The sequence below is a fragment of the Vanacampus margaritifer genome, chromosome 3 (genome assembly GCF_051991255.1).
Source record: "Vanacampus margaritifer isolate UIUO_Vmar chromosome 3, RoL_Vmar_1.0, whole genome shotgun sequence".
In the NCBI taxonomy this organism is placed as follows: Eukaryota; Metazoa; Chordata; class Actinopteri; order Syngnathiformes; family Syngnathidae; genus Vanacampus; species Vanacampus margaritifer.
In genome coordinates, this window is record NC_135434.1 from 20,887,355 (window position 1) to 20,912,453 (window position 25,099).

A 25,099-nucleotide genomic window follows, 5' to 3' on the forward strand; every position below is an offset into this window, starting at 1 on the left:
TATTAAAAAATGAAAAAAAAAGCTTCTTCTTTTTTTTTTAAATCATGGGTTGGCTATGTTCATATACTGTACATGTCTATTTATAAACCAAAATCTATTTGAATGTCAAAACATTCACTTGTATCAAATGTTTTTATTAGATTGAAAATCCAGAATGAATTAAATGAAGTTATCACAAAGTTCCTCATTGATTAGATTAATGTAATACAGTAGTCCCCACCTATATTGAATGTAGTATTACTTTCATCTTTGACATTTTAAGTAGTTTCCTTGGAGTCTTCCATGCATTAAACATTCACTCCGGGTGTTACTGTTTTCAAGTTTGAATGTCGAAAATTAGACAGGGCTGCTGATTTGACAGTTTTTGTCTTAAAAAAAAGTGTCTCAATGCGATTGATGCATTTATCTGTGACTTTGTTGTTAACATTTCTCGATTTCAAAACTATTTTTAAGAAAAAATCTCTACATAATATTGTTAGATTGCTACAATGTAAAAAAAAAAATCCCTCATCCACTCACATTGAATAACAGACAAGGAAAAAAAAAACTTACAAAACCTATAGTTAGGGGATAATTAGGGAAGTTGGAAAAAGAACAAACAGGCTGATGCCATCTACCATCTTCCTTCCTCTCTCCTCTTGTCTGCAAACAACGGCTGGTCCACTTTGATAGCATCTCTTGGCTACGAGAATGCGAGCTCCCTGGAGCCAGACACTTGCTATTTCCAGGCCAAACAGTCTGCCTACGTGGTGCCTGGCTCATCCTCCAGTACATGGAGGAACATGTTTTTATCCGCCACCACTACACACCCATATAAAATGTGAGTAGTGTTTATGAACAATGTAAATACAAATGGTTTAGATGAATGGTTACAAAATATTGTATCGTATTGTGTTCATTTAAATCGACCACATTCATCTCATTTGTCATCACACAATAAAACAATGCATACAAATGTGAGCATCTTTGTTGTAACACTTGTGGAATGTTTGGTTTGGCTGGGGCTAGCCAAAGATTTGTCTGAAATCTAGGCAAACCTCAGAGTCATTATGAAGCCAATACTTTTTTGTTTTTACTCATATTAGATCTGTCTCACTGTGTTTTCCAATAAGGTGAGATTTTATCCGGCTTCCTCTGTCGGTACCCGCTTTCGCTGTTGCGAAATTTCAGAACGCTACGCGTATGGGAACCACAGTATCAGTTGTGCTCATCTCTCTCAGCTCTTTTACAGGAGAGTGGGTGGTTTCTAAAAAAGTCAGACAAGATTGACAAAGTGAATGTCGGAGGTTGGCGCAACACTAACTGACAGTGGAAAGACTTTTGTGCAACTTTTTCATCTTGTTTTTCGGGTGGAACCGGACTCGTTTTGCTCATTTTAAGATTTCCAGCGGCCAGACAATATTTTCTGAGAGGGTCTGTTTGTAAAGATGGGTTGGGCACGAGTAAAGAGACGAGGTATGCTAGGAGAGTTTGCTGGCCTGGAAATTTCTATCAATCAGTCTTGATAACCAACACCCTGAGGACAGAAAGTGGAGTTGAATGATCGTCGTTCCCAATGGAACTACAATATGTCCACTACAGCTCCATTTTGTGGAAGTTTATTCTTTTGCAACTACCGTAGTTCTAATATCATGATCATGGGGCTTCACTTGACACTTTCAAGTGTGCTTTTTGAATTCCAGAGTTCTGATGAACATGACACGTCATCAGCGCTCCCAGCATAGATGCACACTATGATAAAGAAAACCCTTGGGTTCTAGTGAAACGGGCTCTCTCTCAGGTTATATGGATGAGAAGATGGATGGTGATTTAAAACTTAGAATATAGTAAAAAAGTGGGTGGGAGAGAAAATGTATTCAGTCGCAGATAAAAAGAGCTAGCAAAAAAAACTAGCAATGGTCAGCGCAAATGCCGATAGTGGTGTCAGCCGCCTCTTGTAAAAAATAGAAATTTGCAATTAATGTCATGCAATTTTAAGGAACATGCCATATTGGGTAGGTCTTTAAAAAAATATATATGCTATTGTTTTGGAAAAACGTGGTATCCGTCATAAAAACAATATTCTCTCACTAATAACAATAATGTATCGGATTTATATTTCTAGACACTCAAAGACGCTTTACATTATTCATGCACTCACAAACATTCAAACCTTCCATACACCAGTGTGAGTAGCACTGGAGGCAATGTTTGTGAAGTGCCTTGCCCAAGAGCACAACACACATGACTTGGGGAGAGCAGGGATCGAAGAGCCGACTTTCTGGTTACTGAACGGCCGTCTCTACACCCTGAGCCACGGCCGGCACTAAAAACTTGCTGAATAAATTCTTTAACACAAAACAGATAACCTTTTATAAATCCCTACTGACTTTAATACTAGACAGTGAGAAGAAAGTTACAGATTGTAAAAAAATCATTTTGATATTACATTTATGCTGTAGCTTTAACTCAAATTGGGATGTTCATCAAAGTCATAGATAGATAGATAGCCAGACATACAAAAGACAGAAAGAGTAAATATGTACAGACGATAGATAAAATCATCAAAACTAATCAAATACTAAATGCAATAAAAAACACTAACATGAAGTCATAATTTGCTGTCCTCACTGTCTTTTTTTTATCTCTCACTTTCTAATGCATTAGCAGAGCTGGCAGTGCGAGGGCATCGGTGGCACCATCGGTAATGTCATGGGCACTTTAACATGATGAAGCACACCACGACCCTGCTGGCATGAATAATTCACATTACCTCATAGCCAGCGGGAGACAGAGGGGGATTGGCTTTGCAACTATGAGTTGTGGGGACAAATGTGTGATTTTTAAAGCACACGGGCTTCCGTTTTGGGTGAGCGAGCAATTTTAATTCTGTTTGATATTTCTATTTTAAAATAAGGTAAGACCTTGAGTTGGGTCGGGGAAAATAAATAAGGTGTGATCAGAAGAGGGAGCAACGGTTAAGGTGTGGGAGGGGAATGGGAGGAGGTCCTCTTCACCGTCTATCACAGTAGCACTTCAATCATTGTCAAATAAGTAGCCCTGTCCAAGCCCATCTATTATCATTACGTATGAATGAATCTCTCTGTGGATCACATCACCCAGGAGAACATTGGATGACTCCATCTTATATACATGATAGGTAGATGATATGGAAATAGGATACATGATCACAAAATAGCTTGACTGAGGGGTTGGATTCACAACCTTGGTTGGGGACCCCTCCTGAAGCTTTGGTCTACTCTGAAAATAAAATGTGATTGTTCTCTTCATGAATGTCGCAGTGTCACTACAGTCAATGCAAAGCTTTATTCTTACTCACATAATAGTTTATTGATTGGCACTATCAAACACATCATTGAACAGAAAGAAAGCCTAAGTCTAAAAGTCATATTTAATGCTTCCAGGGCCTTGGTGTCTAACCTCTGGGGCACCGGCTCTGCAACTGATGGAAACATACAGTAGTTTAATGTAAACAATTTAGCTAAGGTGAGCACAAACACTTGGCAAGGGATTAAGAAAAGTGTGTTCACAAAAGCTGTTCACAATCTATTCCAAAATTGTCACAGGGTCCTCGCAGAGGCAAATCAACCCCACCTTAATCTCTTCTAATCATACTTAAGCATGTATGCTTCATGTGCAAACGCTTGCTTACAATTTTGTTTTCCTTCCATTCCTGTGATAACCTCACAATACAGAGAACCTTTTGGCTGTGATGCAGACACAAGATATTGCACTGTATTAAGAGCATGCAAATAGGCAAAATTAAAATCCCACATTCCAGACACCCTTGTTGACTACATGAAGCAAGCACAACAGCTAATGAATTCAAGCTTGCCAAATTTCATCATAAATAAGGAAAAATAAGTCTGATAACATCAGTGATTGGTTGTGATTAGCATCAGCCTCCTTACGTGTACCTCAGAAATTCAAATTGCAAGGCTGGTATACGAGCAAGCTAATATTATTATTCCAGACAGTGTATAACCCAACGGCAGCATGATTACATTTGACTTGCAATGATTTCCTCCCACCCCTGCAGGAGAAAACAGCTTGGAAAAACTAATAGACATTCCCCTAAGTCAATTTGTTGCTCCTGTCTTACTTTAAACGCAGTTCAACACTGCTGTGAAAAGTGTTTTTATTTATGGAACATTTTAGTATGCAGAGATAAAAGTAGAACACTTCTTTCCTCAACTTTGCCGAACGCATTACTGTTCAAAGAAGGATTTAGCACATGTGGCCCAACAAAATGTATCTGCATCCACCACCTTCTTGGTCCAACTCATCATTATCCTCATCACCTATCACTTCTACAACCTAGGACTCACTGGAACATGCATTCAGTGGATGAAAGCTCTGCCAATGCTTTAGTAAGATTTGAGATAGAGAGGACTAAGTTGATGTGCATATGTCTGCCTGCAGCCTTAGGGTGATTAGCCACATTGTTTTGTTCTAATTTTACGCAGGTCCTGTCCCGGCGTCCCATTTTTTTTTGTTTTAATTTTAGTTTAGTCAGTGAGCCAATTTTTTTGGGCCATGTACTGTATATGTCAATTACACAGTTGTCATAACGATTCATTAATTCTATTAAAAAACATTTAACAGTTAAATTCCGTCATATTTACTTTCACATTCAAATTAGCATTGCCATTCTTATTCGCATCAAATTGTGAGCAGGTATGTTTTTGTCATACCAGATCTAGTACTACTTCCTGTTTCCATGTCTAAGAATCATGGGATATGTAGTCCAACTAGCTTAATGCTCTGGTCGCAGGTCAGACTCAACAAAGGCTGAGCTTTTCTGTCAGCATATTTGCAATGTTACAATGCGAGACTGGTGCAAGGTAAACGGCACAGCCAGCTTTCAATGTGGTTTATGCCACAGAGGAGGCGGGACTTCTGGCGGAAACTATAATGCGCTTACTCGGTTTCCGATTACTGTTGCGACATAGGCAAGAGCGTTACATACAAGACAAAAGATCAGATCAGATAGTCAACGCAAATGAAAAATGTTAAGACATTTAAGTAGCAACCTACAACGAGCACTGTAGTGTCGTGATTTTTTGTTTTTTGTTTTAATCTCGCATGAGGAGACTTGACATCGGTGGATCGCCGCCAACAGCAGAAAAATATCCAGCCATGTGTAGCAGGCATATAACTGGAACAACAGCTCCTCCTCCTATTGTAATAGTGTAATGTTGTACAGGACTTACCTAAAGAAAAGGGAGATAAATCGCGTAGGGATAGAGTGGAAAACATATCAATCTTAATAAAAGTAAATAGGACCGGATGTTACATAGGCACGCTTGTCACTTTCACCGGAAGTACCTGGCATACAGCCCATAATTGCTGGGACAGAAAAAAAAAGGTTTGATAATGGTGAATGCAGTGTCTTGTGTAGCACTGTTGGACTGTCAACCAAGCTTTAGCATTAGCTAAAGTAATAATATAACCACCGGTCACCGGATTGGCTATAGTAACTAAATTTGTTATGAATAAGTCCTGGTGAAAATGTATTGTATATTTAATTTTCAGCAAAAAAAATGAAAAATGTGACCTGATTTTTTATTTTGAAAATCTGGTCACCCTATTTTAGATAATACTGGACCAGAACATACCAGTACTAAAAGTGCCTCATACAGAATGCATAACCAAGGCAGAAAATAAATATGGTAAGCATTGCACATTTCATTTTTTGTCTTTGTCATTATCCTTGTTCGTGGTTCCATTCCATTCTCTCTTTCTGAATCATAACAATGAATGGCATAACAATAGCATTCCAGTTTCGCTGCACTACTGTACAATAACAATAATTCTATCTATTCCAAATAAAGCAAATAAGATCAACAAAAACATTTCTGCCTAAAAAGTAATAAACACTTTTTGGTAGTTTCAAAGTACGACACTAAGTGTGGCATACGCAAATTTTAGCATGACTGAGGTAGTTAGCAAAGCACTGGTCAAATCGTTTATGAGGATGGTACTTAGTAGAGGAGAAATTACACCTTGGAAAGCAAGACTTGCTGATCTAATTAAGAGCTGGCAAAAGATGCCATCAGGATCTAACAAATTTCATCCCCTAGCCCTTTTTCTGCCTGCAGAGAGCTGTTGCAAAAACGAGAAACATGGGCATGAAGAGAGGCAGATGAAGGGAGACACAGACCTTCCTAATCAAGCTTTGCCTCCGACACAGCTCGATTTAACCTTGAAGAGTAATCAGATCTGACTTGCTTAAATGTTAGCATTCTTAAATCATCAGGAAGTGCCTCCAAGGAGACGATAATCACCGTGCCAAATTGCTGCACTCGCTAATTTCATTTCTCCCAAGCATTTGCTTGTAGTTAGTGTCGATTATTCAATGACAGGCTTTTAATGCTGCAAGATCCCAGGGGTGTCGCATTAAAGTGTAATAACTTGCAGCATAAATGAAAACAAAAAAAAACATTACTTTCTAATCCATACAAGTTTCCTCAGCCCTACCAATGCCCTCCTCTCCTCCCTCTTCTATCTCTCACCATCCCTCCTCCCATGGTGGGAGTTCAAATCAAATTCTCAGCCCATCTGGCAGGCGTAATGAAGGCGGCCCGGGCTTGTGGTGCCCTGCTGCCATGGCTCGGTGGAGCAGGAGGCTAGCTGGCAGATTGGGTTAGGATGAGTGGAAGGGAGTCGGGGAACCTGCTGAGTGAGTAAGCCGGCCCGGTTAATCTCCCATGTGCCCCAGTGTGATGAGGGCCAAGGCCAACCACACACCGAGGGCACAGTGGCAGCGGTGTAACGTGCGGATGATGTCCGACAGGAGGGTGAGTCTGGTAGTCATTTATATTGAATGCATCCAGCTGGCATCTTGTGGTAAATGAAAGGTTAAATTAATTTGTTAGTTTTCTTATCATCAGTCAAATGAGGCAGTCGGAGGGTAATGGCATATCAAAGACATTTTAAACAGACTGTGTAAAGCGCACATGTGGAAAGGAAAATAGGAATTTGTCGCATTTCATCTCTTTTCTACTCAACAGAAAAAAATATATAACAGCAAAATGCCTGTGTTAGATTAACACTGAGAGTGTTAAATCTAACACTAGAAAAGTGCTTATATGTGTCCACACTAATGAGTGTAAATCTGACACTTTTCAAAGTATTACTTTATTCACACTTAATCAGTGTTACACTGGTAAACACTGAGTAACGTTGAAAGTACTCTACACTGGTGTCTGTGTAAAACATTTAATTTAATTTTGCCAAACTACACTTAACTGGTGTTTAAACATGAATGTATTGCATTTGTGTCAGTGTTAAAACATTTAACTAAAACTACACTTTACTAAATGGTACTTTATATAACGTTTTTCCTCCTTACAAGGCCCTCAAATCACTTTGACTACTGATGACACGGCATCAAGAGCAACTGAGGGTTCAGTATCTGACTCAAGGATACTTTGAAATTGTCACACTGGCCTGGCATCGAACCTACAATCTCAGGGTCGGGAGGCGATCATTGTATCACGCCACCTCAACAACAACTGGATGTATCGCTATTGAAATGTCGACAGCACACTAGAAAATTTGGAAAGTTTTGACTTCACCGGAAATTAGGGTTTGGTCAATTTAACACTCAAGGTAGTGCTATTCAGGTTACACCCAACATCGACCGCAACACTCAAGGAAATTTGCCGGTACTCTGACAGTGTAACTTTTTATCCTAACAGTGTTACTGCAAATTTGAGCAAATATTGGAAATTTAACACTGACCGATTTGCTGTATACCTGGACTAGCTTAGACAAGGCCGAAGTCTGCCTAGATTTTACCGGTCCACTGCACTATCTAAGAATAACATTTTATGTAGCTCACATTAAGTTTGTGCTATCCAGAACCCTTTTTTACACCACATTTTATGTACTCACAGTTCAATTTCACATCGGTGACACAACCATAGATATCTATAGACATAACATATGCTACTCTTCTTCTTTTACTCTTGTCTTGCTTTTTAAGAGCAGTGCCCAGCTTGTGTCAAAAGCATGAAGCCGAATACAGGGAAACATAAGCTTGAAATGAGCTGAGTAAAATGGGATTTTTAGAGCATACTGCTGATTGCAAAGAAACATGGGAATGTAGGCCGGTGTTTGGACATTCCTGCTCTACTGAGAAGGAAAGTTGTCAATTAAGATTTTTAGCCGACATTTTTAGCTGAAATCTCATGTACACAAAATAAAATGTGTGGCTTCTGTTATTAGTGTCTTGGTTTGCTGTAAAGGTATAATCACAGCAGCGTACAACAAAAACAAACAAAAGCTCATGTAGAACTATGTAGCAAAAGGCTATAGGATGACAAAAACAGCAGACCTCCATCCACTGTGTACCTGACTCAGGAGAAACCAAAACACTGTCATTAACAGTTACTCTCTTTATAAACACACCGGCATCAGTTGGAGGTATAATTGCTCCAGCTTCTTCTGTAATCTTATACTTTACTTGCTGCTCCTGTCAGACACTTGCACCAGAGGGGATGAGGGCTGTGTGTGTGTTGCCTTTGGAGACATTGAAAATTTTCTTTTGTATAGTCAGATGCAAAGTTGGCAAGGGAAGAGGAGGAATACATTGAGAGAAGTAAAAGAAAAAGGATATACACTGACAGCAAATCAAATAAGTATGTGTTGTTCGTGAAATCCCAGGAGCAAAGCTCAGGGGCTGCCGTGAAGGAGAATGATGTTCTGTGAGTGATTAGAAGACAAGTGCCAGAACATGACCTACTTAGTGCAATTTGTTTGTGCGGATTCAACGAAAGGTAACAATGCCACAGGAGTTAGAGAGTGATGCCATCTTAACTAATGGATGTCGTGAAAAGTTGGATAAGTTTTGTAGCGAATAATTGTTGGGGGTGTTGAATATGGGATTTCTTTTGAATGTTCCCACGCAAACACACTCCTTCAGTCATGAGCAATGCTTTGTATTCAAAAGACAATGCTCACTATTTTAGGTGAAAAATTTCAATTCCAAAGAAATTAACCAAACACAATCCAACACCATCCAAAACCAACGAGTCAATGATGTTTTTAGTGTCTTTAAATTAGATGGGAGAATGTGGTTGTGACTTTTGTGAGGGAGCAAAGACAAGCACAAAGATGGAGGTTGTCAAAGTGTCCTGAAGTTTCTGTGCCAGATTCAGAAATCAATACAGTGAAACACTTAACCCCCAAAGGTCATTGAAGAACTTGACTCTACTCAGTCCTTCCTGTTAGGAACCAAGACCCACCCCCAATAGCAGAATTTCACAAATAATATAACATTGCTTACATTAATAGCTTACTTTAAACCCTAAATGTGTCATGTTTTGGTTCTGTGGGGTTGTTTTTTTTGTCTGTTTCATGTTCTTTGTTGTTGTGGCTGACTGGTTAGCACGTCCGCCTCCCAGTGTAAAGGGCGTGAGATCGAGTCCAGCCTTCGGCCTTCCTGGGTGGAGTTTGCATGTTCTCCCTGTGCTTGCGTGGGTTTTCTCTGGGTACTCCGGTATCCTCCCACATTCCAAAGACATGCATGTCAGGTTAATTGGACACTCCAAATTGTCCATAGTTGTTATTGTGAGTGAGGATGGTTTTTCGTCTCTTTGTGCCCTGCGATTGGCTGGCAACCAGTTCAAGGTGTACCCCGCCTACTGCCCAAAGCCAGCTGGCTGCAGCGTCTCCCGCGACCCTTGTGAGGACAAGCGGTTATTAAAATGGATGGATGTTCTTTGTTGTCTGTGTTCAGTGTTTTGTTTTGTGTTCCGTGTCCATCCCCTCTTCTCGTTAAATGCAACCACACCCTCCAGTGTGTCTTCCCTTCCCTTGTGTGTCAACCTATCAGTGCCCTCAGCCGGTTGTGGCTTCCCCAGGTGTGTCTTGTCAAGTAATAAGCAGAGGTGCATTTAGTTTGTGGGGTTTGTTCAGTCAGTGTGGGTGCATTGTCAACGTTATGTGTGGAAGTTTGTGTGTCTTTTCTTGTCACAGCCAAGCCTTCGTCACAGCCACGCCATCGTCACAGCCAAGCCATCGTCACAGCCCCATCGTCATAGCCACTCCACAGCTAGTCAAGTCAAGACAAGTCAGGCCCTGTCACGTCACGCTCATTCGTCTAGTCACGTCCTGTCCAGTCACGGCGACCAGTCTAGTCATGTCCTGTCTAGTCATGGCATCCTGTCCAGTCACCCTGTCTAGTCACGGCGACGTCTAGTTACGTCCTGTCCAGTCATGGTGACCAGTCCAATCGTGTCCTGTCCAGTAATGGCGACCAGTCCAGTCATGTCTTGCCAGGTCACGTCCTGTCCAGTCACGACAACCAGTCCGGTCGAGCTACGCTATGTCAGGCCCAGTCCAGTTGCGTCCTGTCCACGCCCATCAAGTCATGGTTGTCTGTTCACCTTTTGTCCTATGTTTCAATAAAGTTCCACGTATTGCGTATTACGTGGCAACTTTTTGTGCAGTCACAATTGAGACAGTGTGGTGAGAGGTGTTCCAATACTATCAATATCTTAATGTAAGCTACTTCTTCGCTAACATGGCACTCCTAACATATCATTTCAATTCACTATATTCATTTTTGTTGAGGGTTCTTAGGTTAGGTGAAAGGCGCACTTTCTCATTTCTTTGAGCGTTTCAAGGATGAATTTGTATGTTTGGGATAGTGAATAGATCCTTTTTCCCAGAAATGTCAGCCCCTCAATTACTTTGGCATGGTTAAAGTTTGTATTGCCCCAATGAAAAGCAATTTTACCGCTTAAGATAATATTTTACCGTAAGAGAAATTAGAGTATCTTGAGGCATAGAAATATACTGTATACATTTTTGCTGTAGACACTTTTCGAGCAGTAAGTGGGTAAGGCATGCAAGGACAGCCAAAACACAACAAGCAGATGTTCTTTTTCCTCAAAAGTCTCTTCCTTTTGGAAGCCAAACGTTCCCATCAGAGCGATATATAAGACAATCTTATCTCTATAGAACCCTCATTCACAATCCACAGGAGGCTTTCTCTCCCTTCTACTTACCTCTGGTGAGTTGCTACGATAGTCTTCCAATTTCCAAGATAGATGTTTGTAATTGGAGCTCTAATTTATGTTCAAACCTTGGTGCTGGATAATGATATGGAGCATTGTAATTTGCTGATGCAAATTGTACGTATAATGGGGAGCCATAAAAGCCTCCGCAATCTCGGAGACTTGCCAAACACCCTGAGCGTTCATTACAGCCCTCATTAAAACATCCGCATCGGCATTGGGACCTCTTACAAATGGAAGAAGCATGTAATTGCTGCTTGATTGTGGTATATGTAACATATGATAAAGTGGAATTACCACTTTATTTGTCTACAGTGTCGGTGAAAGTTAATGGGCAGAAAGCCTAAAGGAAACAAATCCTTAGAGCGTTGTTGGACTACAGTGTTTTGGATAAGTGGGCCAAATGTGAGTTAGGGGACAGTGCATCCAGGACAAACTGAGAGTGATGATATTCAAGGCTTAGTTTAGGGGGTATAGCTAATGCGTTTACCCGCGAGAGTCTGTGCTTCATTTGGACCAACTTCAACATGGGTATATCCTGGAAATAAATGAACTGGATTTAATAGAATAAAAGATTAGTATTGTTCTTTTCCATTAGCTCGGTCCAAAGCCATCACCATACATTTACTTTACGGGTAATGAAACTCGATTGGTAAATGTTTAGATGAACTACCAAAGGCACCTTTAGCAAAAATATATTTTACACAAATGTCAATACTTCCTTCAAAAGTATGGCTGCTAGCCATTTTCAGTTGTTGATTTCAATTCAGTGCTGAGAAATAGGACAGACAGAACCCGACAAAGTGGAATGTACCAGATCATGAGCAGCCTTAAGAGAAACACCGATTGGCAAAGGCATTAACAGTTCATTTTAAGCAACGGCGGGTATTTTCCAGAGGACTACTCAACATAAATTTAAAGTGTCCCATTTTATTTAAATGACCTGTCCAGAGTGCCCATTGTATTTGTGGCTTTCTAATGCATCTCCATTAAAACAAATCCCGAGCAGCGTAGCTAAAAATCGCACTTGTCTCCACACCTCTGAATGGCTGCAGAGCGCTATGACCAGAGCTGTATGTGCTCAGCCACTGGAAAAGGATTTTCAGCCAAGCCATTCAGCCAGGGCCCCAGAAGACTGAAGCCTTTATCTGCAGACCCTTTGATTGATGTGTTGTGGGCCCTGTTGCGGTTAACAGCAATTTTTATCTGTTGCTAACGGCAACAGCCCAGGTTCCTGATGTGTAGAGAGCAGCAGGGCCCGGGATCTGAAGCCGGACCACACACAGGGATAAACAAATAGGTTTTCATGGCAGACAGCCCTCATGGAGAGGCCACTGACAGGCAGCGCCCCACCCCAAGAACAGCACGATGTCAGGGCCCTGACCCACTCCTGCTGTGCTCTTGGTTTCCTGCACTAATTTTCACCATGTGATGAACCGCTGCTGTGGAGACACCTGCATGCCCCACTGACAAGGAATCAGTGGCAGAGATAGAAATTTATAGACAAAGAGAGACAGAGAGTATTCTTAAGAGACTTCATATACAGGAATACATCTTTTACTTGAATAATGTCCAAACTTTTCCCTTAGAGGGCCATACAATGTTTACTTGTAGTTATTAAACACCGTAAAACCAACCAGTCAATCAAGCGATTATACTTTATTTAAATGATGAAGTTATTTTGAAAAATAGCTACATAAAGAAGAACACCAAATGGTTTGTGCATGCTGTGAGCCAATGAGAAGTAACGTTGTCACAGGACGGCCATCTTGGGAAAGGGCTATTCAATCACTCATAACATTACAGACATTGGAGCACAGACTTTGAAATAGCTTTAGATTACTCAAGTCTCCCAAATTGTCAATTGATTTTCATTTTTGTTTGCTTTGACACAAAAACTATGCTGCATTTAAAAAAAATATATATACGAAAATTCAACCTGAATCATTGCCACGTTGTTTAAGGTTTTTAATAAACAATTCCATTTGTAAATCTGTCCAGAATTCCGCGAGCTACAAGTATTTACAGTAAGTGGGTAAATCTGCCCCACCACTGAGCAGCAGCTGAATCTCATCTTCCTCTTCAGAATCAAAACAAGAGCAATCTGTAGTAGGTTGACCAAACTTGCGGACATGATATGTTCACAAATCAGACCTTGACACTAAAAAGAAAGTGGAGAAAACCATTTTTGTTTCTGAAACTAAATTTTCTTTATTCACTGCAGTGACATTTTTAAGTTCATTAGTAGTAGTACTAGTGGTAATCCTTTTTCGACACCCACCTTATCTCCAACACTTAAAGAAAAACAAAACAATTATTGTTATAATTGCAGGCCATGTCGAAAGATGCCGCGGGGCGCTAAAATGTGGAAGGCAAATAGCCCCAGGTCCATAATTTGGACACTACTGACTTAAATCTTGTCTTTTATCTATCACTTGCTGTATTTAACAACTATTCTAGTGAATATGAATTGAATACAGACTAATAAAAGCTAAATGTAACTTATAGCATTATTTCTTGACTACTTTGAAAAATGCATCATCACTGGAACAGCAAAGTGAATTTTGAGCTCTACAAATCTGTTTAAAAAGACTCACACACACCTCCAAAAATGTTGGAGTCATTGAGCATTAAATGTGATTATGACACCCCAAGCAGTGGAAGTGAAGAATGGGTGTGTGGCAGCTCCAGGCAAGCTTTGCTCAACTAAACTGCATGGCTAAGGTTTAAATCCATGACTGCACAAAGATAAACCCTGCCAAAACAGTCAAGTGAGATTATATTGCATAGACAAAGATTGATGCTTTCATTGTGCATGAAAACATAAGCCATAGTTTGGCCTTGGGTGGTAAAAAATATAGGGGGTGGGAAACTAACTCAATTAACTCAAGGAAACGGTGGTGTGTTGTCTTTTATGCCGAGCTTAACGGTCTCCTCCTCTGTACTATATATCCAGCCCAAGGGTAGTGACAGAATGGGCAGATAGTTGCAGTGAGATTTTCTGACAATTTCCCTGCTTCTTGTAACTCCTATCTTGCAGACACAGAGGAGGGTGCTGGTTTCTTTATCAAAAAGCCCCTGAGAGAGTGATAAATCGCTTGAGTCCAGGCCCATCCGCACTGAAACAACAAGCACGTAGCAGAACAGGAAACAAGGCACATATATTGTCTCCCAAACATGGGCCAGGCTGTAATGAAGGCTGCACAAAGCAGACAGGATAAAGTCACCCTGATAAACAATTCCATATCCAGCCCCTCACACTGTGCAAGATAGGGGGTCAGTCCTGCTGTGACATATCCCTGCTAGACTGAACAGACTCTCTATTAGTAGTCACAGCTGAAAAAAGAGATGAAAGGTCGGGATGAGGATATCTCGGGAAGTGTTTTTGGGTCGAGCAATTTCATCATTCACAATAAAAATAAACATAGGAGGTGTGCACTCAATTTAGCTTCTAGTTCCTTATCGCAACTTGTTCTTGTCAAAGAGAATTATGCTTAAGGAAAAGAAGCACTAAGGCCGTGTTCACACGGAATAAACGCCGGCTTCGTTCCTCAAAAGAATCTGGTACACATAGAAACGATTCAAGACGTGTGTGTCCAAAAGAGGACGTTGAGGACGCTTAACGGCTGTAATGTATATGCCAAGTCTGGAGTGGCGCTGTAGTGCAGCCACAGGGAGAAAGCGTATGAGAAGAATCAGCAAAGAAGACGAACCATCTGAATAGCCGATAGGCCAAAACTTTTGAAGCCGCGAGGCCACCATATTACTCCTCTCAAGAAACGTTTCTCAGCATACGATGCTATACATTTACAGTATAGAAATATATAGATATATATAAACATAAATATATTGTATATATACTAGCCTACGGGCTGTACATGTCTAATCTGTACGTATATGTATCGTTTTAGTCTCGCTAAGAGGCCAACGTCAACCTCTCGTGCATATTCTGATGAATTTAATCGGCTAAGAGACCAAGAATTGGTCAATACAAAACCAAATGACTTATCCGCTCTCGCGACTTTAAAGGGAGAAGAGCGCTGGAGTGCTCCGGCTTTAACGGTAGAAGCACGGTCACGCGCTCGCCTTAATGGATTAAAACATGGTAATGTAAATGAAATAAATTGTTGAAAATAAGTATTTTTTACCATTTAGTGCACAAACATGATCTATAAACCATGCAAAACTTTATTGTTGATGATAATACACTGTGAGTCTGATATGTTCCCTTGTTTTCTGCTGGGGTTAGGTTCCAAAAATACTCGCAATAAATGAAACCCGCTAAGTAGTTATAGCTTCTTTTTAACATTTATTATAAATGTTTTAAGGCTCTAAAACCCCTCACCACACAGTTTATAGACTTTTCTGATCGATGCATTTACATTTTCTCACATTTCTCTTTTGTTTAAACATTCTCAATGTTCTAACCTTCATAAATTTTATAAAATAGGCACATAGCTGTAAAAAAAATTGCATGCAAAATTGCACCCACAAAAAATCAGCGAAACAGCAAGTGAACTGCGTTATAGCGAGGGAGTTCAGACCACAACAATAATTTTTTTGGTCAAACTGATAAACTTCATAGAGGCTGGTTTTCAATACGGTGCCCCTGAGAGATCTGAGGTTTTTGGCCTTACATGCAAAGATTTCACCAGATTCACTAAATCTTTTGATGATAATTTGTACCACTTATGATGGAATCCCCACAGTCCTTGCAGTTGCACAGTATGTCGAGAAGCCTTTGGACTTTTTGCTTACGCAGATGTTCACAAAATGGTGATGCTCACTCCATGCTTAATTGTGAACAACTGAGCCTTTTAGGGACACTCCTTTTATTCTTAATCTCACTCTCGAGAACTTGCTTCCAATTAACCTGTTTGCCTGTGGAATGTTCCAAACAGGTTTACTTTACAAAGAATCTCAACTCAGCAAGCATCCCGATAAAGGAGTCACATTAACATTAAGGTCCCCTAGCTCCTATTACTGTGTAATTATTTCAAAATGTGACAAACAAGAATCTTGATAAACAAGCATGACATTTTGTAGCAATTCCGAGCAGTAGATGTCAATGCAGCAGAGCTCAACTGTCTTTTCTGTCGCATTTGTTGGTGCCCTCCTCTGTACTAGCCTGGCTGACCCTCCTACACCACCCTTCCACCTCCAACATAGCCCTCCACCCACATGCGTAGCCTCTCTCTCCCTTTTCCTCCAGTCATAACACTCAGTCCAGCCCCTGGCCTTCTTCAAGACCAACTCCTCCTCCCTTACCCACTCAGCCTTTGCCTGGAAGCTCCCTGGAGCCCCCCCGACCCCGCAACCTCTGCCCCCCTCTTCGAAACCATCATTCTGTAAGGCCCGGAGCACTTACAGATGAGATGCCTGCAGAAATCAAGTGGGCTCGGCAGCTGAGCAGATTGAGAGTCAGAGCTCAGTACCCAGGAGATGCCTGGAGGCTACAAACACTGCAGATAGCAATGTCGAAAAGCCAGAAAGTGGAGACAGACAACATGAGACTTCCTGCCCTCCTTACCGGTCTATCTTTTGCTTGCACAATGCCGCCTGCAAATCACCACCCACCGAGCCTTCGCCACATCCATATCCGACCCCCGTTAACAGCCTCGCTCTATGCCGACTCAAACTGACAGCTTGAGCCAAAGGCCTCCACATGCTTTTTTGGAAGGACATACTTGTTTTCATCTGTGAATATTCAGCCGCTGGGGAACGGAATGTGACATGTTCTATTAAAACAACGTTTTAAAAAAAGATGCATGCAGATCAATGTCTTTTGAAGTTACATTTTGTTAGGGGCTTTAATACAGTCCTTTGAGGCCGATTAGCAATGACAAACCATGTCAACCATTGTAGTTGTTTTGTTTGTTTAGATGGCTGCTTCCAGTTTGCAATATGAATTGCCATATGCCACTCATCAGCTAAAAGTAGAACACTTTAAAGAATGTTCCTATTATGAGCTCATCTTTACGCAAAGGACAAAAAGGACGACTGCTGTCTCTATTACCAAGAGACTACACACATCACTGAAATGAGAGCACAAATGTGCGGTTTTAAAACTCAGAGGGGCGAGACAAAGGATGCTTTAACCGGATAAAAATAGCTTGCTGACAAATTGTTAGTGTGTCTACTGTGAAAGAATTAGCTGAAGATTTTGTGGGTGTATGTTTTGTCTTGTTGCACCATGAAAAACATGAATATCCTCTCACTGCACACACACAAAAATGGGGTTAACTGGTGAACAAAATGCACAGGGAGAGTAGCTTTTCATCCAGTCTGGCTCTCGTCACCTTGAATTCCGAAAGCGCTGTGTTTTTGTGTTCCCCACCTCCATACAGCTTAATAAAGTGTTCCTTGAGAATTGTGCTCAACTACAATTGCTCAAATTGGCATTGCAAATCATGCACTTCGGACGCTGACTTGACTCACATCACTCAACTCTTTAAAACAGCCACCAATGTTTTCTTAAGATGAACCCAGGGGCACTAGACACAATGAAAACAGCAGAGGCCCCAGAATCGAACCCTGTGGAAAACCATATGTTCCGTTATACATGTGAATTATATTGCACATATTCGTCCGACCACTTTCTTTTTTTGCTCAACATAGTATGAAGGGATTTCAATAATAAAGAAATTGCACGACGTACCATCACAACATTCACAAGTTGACTACTGAGCGCACCAAATACCCTACAGCTCCAGATAGGCCAAAGGATCATCTGCAGCCAATGATGGCCAAATCAATCATATGAGTCGGGTGTGTCTTAACCTCCACCAAGCCGCTGAGACTGACTCACCGAACCCCGGGGTTCCATCGAACCTCGGTGAAGAACCACTGGTTTAACAAAATTTTTGTTACATTGTTTTGTTCCACTAAGGGGTAGGACGTAAGAGAAAATACAACTGAATACAAGACGCAAAAGTGGAAGGAGCCAAGATGGATGCTAATAAAACATCACACTTTTTGCCAAAGTAGTACAGGACACCTTGCTACGATTTAATCAGTCCAACAAAATTAATGCTTCTAATATGATTTCTCCATTACACTATTTAACATAATTAAAATGTAGAGCGCCGGGGCCATAAAGCAGGTCGTTGAAGATTGTAATTTGGCCATAAAGCTATGAAGCATGAAAATGTCACTTACCGAGTAGTCGCGGCGTGACAGCGAGTGAGTGGAACTCTGTAGGGAGAGAGAGGAGAACAAGAATGACCTTTAAGGAGCATTTCACTCCCTGACACAGACATGATGAAGCAGTGCCGCTTTAATATCAATATTCACGTTAACCTTTTACCCAGCCCGCCATGTATGCTGCAGCTGCAGACCACTACCTTATGTTCGGGCCTCCACAATGGCACTAAGCGAGCAGCCATATACAGCTGTTTATATTTTTTACAGAGGAAATGTGTAAAACTTGAAATATTTTGTAAAATTACAAATACAAAGTTGTGTTAAAATGTGGTAACGGAATCATGTAAAAAAACAACAACATTCAAAACCTCTAGTATAGGGCTGAGCAATATGTTATGAGGACCCCCCCATAATAATTTTTTTGCTGCTCCAGTTGTTCAAATCGAGTCCCTGCTGTTGGTCTTCTCAGTGTATGACTAAACTGTTCAACATTTTAAATGTACAAATATTTAGGATCAAGTTTCCATATGTTTTGACAAAGTACAAGATCTTTTTTTTTTAATTATCTGCAAAGAAAAAAAATGCATTTATATAATTTCTGTGCAAGTGGAAAATTTTTCAAAGCTTTACTGGTACCAGGATACATAAATAAAATCTCCAAAGGAAGAAAAAAAAAAAAAAAAAAAAGGGCCTTTTTTGAATAATGTCATCGTCCTTTGCTTTTTCTATAAGCCATACAAGCAAGTGAGGGCCAGGAGGTGGAACCCATTAAAATTGTAAAACAGCAGGGGGAAAAAAATCTGATATTTTATTTTAAGGACATATCATCCAGATTTACCCAGAGGTAAACCTCAAACATTACCAGTTAGAGTCAGTTATCAAACTAATCAATAATTATTTTTATATGGATGGACGAGTACTGATACCAGAAATCGGTATTGGGCCGATACCCACCCTTATATCAAGGCATTGGTACCCGCCGCTTGTGGCCGTTTAACAATCAGGTACTACAAATTAGGAATTAGACGAATATAGAATTGCCATTCAATTCATGCAATATTTGGGATAGATAGGTCTTTCTTTAAAATGATCTGTCATTGTTTTTTGGGAAATTTATCATTGTATCAAAAGTACCAGTGGTATTGGTACTGGTGACTACTCAAAAATTGAGTACTTGTGCTAATATCAGTCTGAATAAAAGTGGTATTGGACATCCCTAATTTTTAGTAATCAATTAATCGTTTTGATATTTTTTTATTTAAGTTGTCCAAATGCTCAGAATGTCAGCTTCTCAACAGTAAACAAATAATAATCCATAGTCCTCCAGAAAAACAGACTGATTGAATAAAAAACAAAAACAAATGCTTGTACTTTGGAAAACGATCAACATTGCTGCCTAATTTGCGACAAGTTAAGGGACAAATCAATGCCTGAATCATAATTAATGTATGTTTGTGTGCAATTCCCACACTGTCAATTTAAAATGATGACCTGTGTTTGAATAAAGGGATGGAAATTTAATTGTGATTTTAATCTGATTCCTTGTTTAATCGACAACATAATCAACAGATTAATGATTTTTTTTAAATAATCGTTACTTACAGCCCTATGCAAGCAGTTAGGAGCACCATGGTGCATCTTCTCCTAGCATTACAATGCCACTAACAATGACAATGCAAGTTATTTGAGAAGGCATACCTACACATAACAAAATAATAATAAAAAAGATTCAGGTTCCAAAGGGAATTCTTTTGAGAATTCATTGGAGTCCCCACAAAGATCCTGCTGGAAGGGGAACAAAGTAGGAAATCTAAATATCTATATCTAGAGCTAAATATTGCAAGGAGACATTTAGTCCCCCCTGTGATTTCCTATGCAGCCCAGTAAATGCCAAACAAGAATAGGATGGACACAGAAAAGCCCGGATTTTCTCCTGTTCTCTGGCATAGTCTGTCTTCACCCAGCAGGAGCACCAATCTCAAAATCCCTCCCTCTACTTTCACTTTTCACTGCTTTATTCTTCTGTTTAGGTAGGCAATTTCTCCCCCTGGCCTCTGGAGGGAACTTTTCTGCTAGAGCAATTTCATCCATGGGTCTACCTTCAATCCAAACAACCTCCCCCATCCCTTCACCACAACTGTTTCTTTCCTGGTGCCCCTCATCCATTCTTCCACACCTGTTCTTAGGCTTCAGCGCTCATCAACGCCTGTGTGCCCCCCTGATTTGTAGGACAGCCCCCGTGGTGATGATTAGGCAGAAGTCCCGCCGTGAACCGGAAAGCTGGCTCTGCGGGAATCAAAAAGGCTATTCCATGTCCATCTCAAACTCTCTGATCCCTTCACTGTCAGACCGGGAAGGGGGAGGAGAGGATGGGATGAAGAGCTAGACATGAGCTCAATTATGTGCACAAAGACAAAAGTATTTTCTGGTGAAAATGAGATCTGTGTTCATACAGCAAGTTTAAACAGGCTGTGTACATCTGTATAAATACGCCTGCATGTACAAGGGTTGTGTGTTGCGCATGTGTGCTTAGGACATAAGCCTTCGGTGATAGGAGGCCAAGGCCATTTGGAATTAGCTGAACTATGTAGAGTTCATTCAACATGGCGCATTCTGGGTAGAAAGAGAGGCTTATTTAAATGATAATGAGGGACAATCCATTGGATTTAGTACTGGTGAAGGGAGAAAAAGAGGGGTGGCAGCAGGGGGATCCATTAAAACGCCAGCGGTTCATAAGCCATAGGGTCGGCATATAGCTAAACACTCTCTCTTAAAAGCCATTATACATGGCTCTCAATGGATTTCTGCAGTGCTTAGGACTTCAAAAGGATTTAAGAACTCGCCCCAGAGAGCGAGTATTTGGGGGAGGGTGAAGTGTGTGTGTGTGTGCGTGTGTGTGTGTGTGTGTGTGTGTGTGTGTGTGCATCGGTGTTCGTTGATAGAAAGCGAGACAGGGCGGATGCTAGCGGCATGGAAGGGTTAACTCACAGCTCGGGAGAAGAAAAATGTTGCTAAATCCGCCCCCTAATCCTCTCCACATTTCCATGCCCCCTCCTCCATCACCTACCCCCCCCCCCCCCCCACACACACACACACACACAAAAAAAAACACAATGCATAAAAAATTTAATAGTGGAGAGAAGAGGGGGTGTTGTTAACATTTTCCCATCCTATATCATTGTTTCTATCATTGAGGAGCAAGGCTGGAATTCTTTTTTTTTCTCCTTCAGGACCAATTTTGCTAATCAATGACTATATGAGGAGCAAAATGGTCATTTTGATGAGCAATATTTTGCAGGTTAATAACACAGACATTAAGCAAGGATTTTATAAGACAAAAAATTTTTGACAGTATAATGGGGAGGTTGTCACCTGAAGTACACAATTTGGACCGAAACGCAGACAGGACACGAGAGGTTGGAAATTGAAAATTCGATAGAATAGTTGTGGATTTGGACAAACTATATTTTTACTTAATACATTTCGGAAACGGAAAACCAATTGGTTTCCTTTTTTAAATTTACACTGTTCGTAGCAACAAACTGTATTTTATTGTCCAGAAATGTTTTCATTGCAACAATTTTAATAAATAAATTCAAGCTTAAATTTAATATTCCTAGTATTAAAAACCTTAGGCATTAAATAAAAAATATATATATCTTGAGCAGTTATACTACTCGAAGTTTTGGAAGTGTTCAAACAAAAATGAAGACATAGGAAACAGTTGAGAAGGTAAACTATATTAAATGTTGATTAATGTTCTTATCAAAGACCTTAAAAGTGTTTAGATGATTCACTTGTTAGGTAGTAATCCTCAAGAAGGATTTTAAGGACTTTCTCTAGCTCAGAAAATAAGAGAATGTTCTCAACGTTTTAGTTGGTGAAAAACCTTCATCTTAAAAATGTTTTGTGTTCTGCATTATTAAGCTACCTTAAGCTGTCAGACAATTCAACTGATTTAAAAAGAAGTGGTCTGAATTACATAACTCAAATTTAGTCTAGGGAGAATGATGTTCATTGTGTTTAACCTGGGCCACAAATCACTAGCTACACAATATCCAAAGTGTAAAGTAATTAGCGTAGATGAGAATTAATGTGAATTGCCGAACACATTGACATTTCATATATATGTTGCGGTAATTTGCTTCAGTTATGCACAAATACAGGCTCACAGACAAGACAAGATGTCTTCCCTGGTTATGAAGGGCACACCGCGGCTGCCGCCTGCCATGCTCTCCGCCTCCCAAGCCCTGCAGGGAGGGAGTGGAGTGAAAACTAAAGCCCTCGGTAGCGGCGGCCACTCTGAATATTTGTTTAAAATATTCAGATTAATCATGATGTGTAAAGGGCGTAACAAGTTAGCGTTCAGGGATTTCCGTAAAATTTGCTGTTGTCATGTTTTCCTTGTGTCTGTCTCGTCAAGTTTTATCATGTCCAGCTGTGCAATTAGCTCCCTCAGCCATACTTGTATCAGGTATCGGCTCTGGAATTTGATCGGGTATATGTGACAATATGTGATCCAAAAACGATCCTATTTGCACTGACAAATCCATTATAAAGAGGTTTTGTTCCTGATTGTTTTTATATTTTGTCTAACAAAGTTAGGGTTAATTTACAACTGTTCCATTGTTGCTCTGTTATGTTAATAAACAATTCATAAGATTGGCAGATACTGAACCCAAGGTATCATATCGGAAGTGAAAAAGGCGGATTGGAACATCCCTAATATTGTCCAGGTGTCTCTGGTTGTCTCGTCATTTTGTTTGTATTAAGTTCCGTGCTTTCTTTCAGTCTTCGTGGATTCATTGTCTACATCATGTCTGTGCCACGACGTGTTGATGTCTTAAATATTTGTTTGTTACTTTGAATCTTGTTTTTGGACCTTGTTGAATGAAGATGAATTACTTTTTTAATGTTGCGTTAAATTAATTTTTTGGGGTCAGACCAGCCTTACCGCCTTGCTTCTCTGAGATTTGAGTCCTCAACCCTATCAGTACAAGACAAAATGACAAGGAAAGTGATGCAAGGCTCGATGTCATCTGTGGAAGTTTATCAAGTCAGGTTGGTTGGTTTATTTGTAAACAGGAGTTTATTTGAGACACCAACAGCAGAACAACCCTCAGACCCTCCCCTCCCATATTTGCCTAATCCATGTGCGGCTTAGTGCTGCACCGCAAGCACAATTACCTAGTCAAAATAAACAGATAAAGAGCCAAGCATGGCAATGAACAAACAGCATCCCGGCCATTTTTTAGCATCTGCTCCCAAATTGATGCATGACTGTTTTTAAAGGCAGACAGGCGACAACATCCACGTCACATTTGTCTGTGTTTCTTTTGGCGACGTGACAAGAGAAATCCATTTCAGTTGTGGTCGACATCATTAGCTAGAAGCTCTTAAAGCTGTCGAGACTTTGATCTGCTTGAGCACGTGTTATGCAAATTTGTGGTGTTCTTGGTTTAGTACCAGTGATTTTAAGCAGCTGAAGAAAAAAAAAATGTAAGGAATGCAATGACAAGGTTTGTAATTCATGGGCCTGGGTTAAATGGAATACAAACTCCAGCTCAGACATGAGAAATAGCAAGACAGCCAGATGGTTGGACATGGAGATGCGGATGGCATGGTGACAACCGCCGGCGTCTGTGCGCCATTTCTTTGGCAGAGTATTAGAGAGATATTCCACATCTAACACTGTCAACAACTGCAGCGTGCAATTTCCAGTCTTTCCATCTCTCACCGCCCCCACCGCGATTGCTTCCACCGTCACTCATTCGTGGCCCCTCCTTTTCACAACGTGTCATAGATTCCTGTCAGAGCTGTCAACTGACGTCGTGTTTTTATCTGACAAGCCCTGCTCTTCCTTTTGACTTTTTCATTAAGAGACATCCTTTTGTACCAAACGAGACGAGAGAGAGAGAAATGAGAGTGTATGAGAGAAACACACGCTGCAAGACGTAGAAACAATGTGTACGAGGAAGTGACAGATTAGCGATTTTTAATTGAGCTGGATTTTCAATTAGAAAATTGAATAGCTTAAAACAGCGCATTTAACAAGTTCATTAAACCTTTTTGCTTCCAACAATTCAGCAGTGCTGGAAAAGGAAGCCTGCATTTGCTTTCTGGCTTCCTGCTTTTGACAGATAAATGAACACTCTGATTGAGTTTAGTTTGGGGGAATTGAGGTGCTGCTTGACAGGCGTTTGTTGGGATGCATATTTCTACATTCATTTAAAATGCTGCTTCCGATTTAGCATAAATTCTCATTACTTTCCCAGTATCTAAATTGCATTATTTCAAGCCTGACGTTGAACCAATGCATGGCCTCAATTTTCCTTTGCCACCTACTCATCCTCTAAATGAGCTGGCATATGAATTCTGCCACAGTGATAATTGGAACAGTTTCTTTTAACTCATTCCATGCCAGGGTCAGGCCACACTTGGCTAAACACTGTTAGGTCATATCTGCAAAACATTAAGCTGTATCATGGTTCAAATTATGCTAATTATTGATAACTTATTAATAATTTACTGTGTACATCCAGTCAAATAAGGCTTTTTCAAATATATATTTTTATGAGCTAAGAGTTGAAAAAGTGATGGACTATTTAGAATATCTGCCGTCTGATTTTAGCGTTTCCTTGCTTTGTTTGCCTCTTTAGGCCTTTTCCTGTAAAGTGGCTCTTACCCTCTGTCAGAGGAAAATTAGTAAAACAATGGAAAAGCTTTGGCAATGTCTCACCTCATTCAGCTGCTCCTTGGTGTTGCTCCTCTGAGGTAGGCTGAAGTCTGGCACCGTCTCATCCTTACAAAATTTGACTGGACAAAGCAGTAATGGTTTGATCTGGACGACACAAGAGAAAACCACAATTTGATTAAATTGTATTTTCCCAACACGGTGAAGCTCTCTGTGTACAGTAGGCAGCAATGCA

General features: G+C 40.4%; 1 protein-coding gene across 8 annotated transcripts in view; it reads right to left on the minus strand.

Annotated features, from left to right (window-relative positions):
- Window positions 1–25,099, minus strand: part of fbrsl1 (fibrosin-like 1) — a 330,931-nt gene that overhangs the window by 166,362 nt on the left and 139,470 nt on the right. For all 8 annotated transcript variants that reach the window (XM_077560536.1, XM_077560539.1, XM_077560537.1 and 5 more), the window contains exons 3-4: window positions 24,910–25,011; window positions 18,186–18,221 (exon numbers count right to left, since the gene is read on the minus strand). In XM_077560536.1, the coding sequence (XP_077416662.1) occupies window positions 18,186–18,221; window positions 24,910–25,011 (138 nt within the window). The remainder of the gene's footprint in view (window positions 1–18,185; window positions 18,222–24,909; window positions 25,012–25,099) is intronic.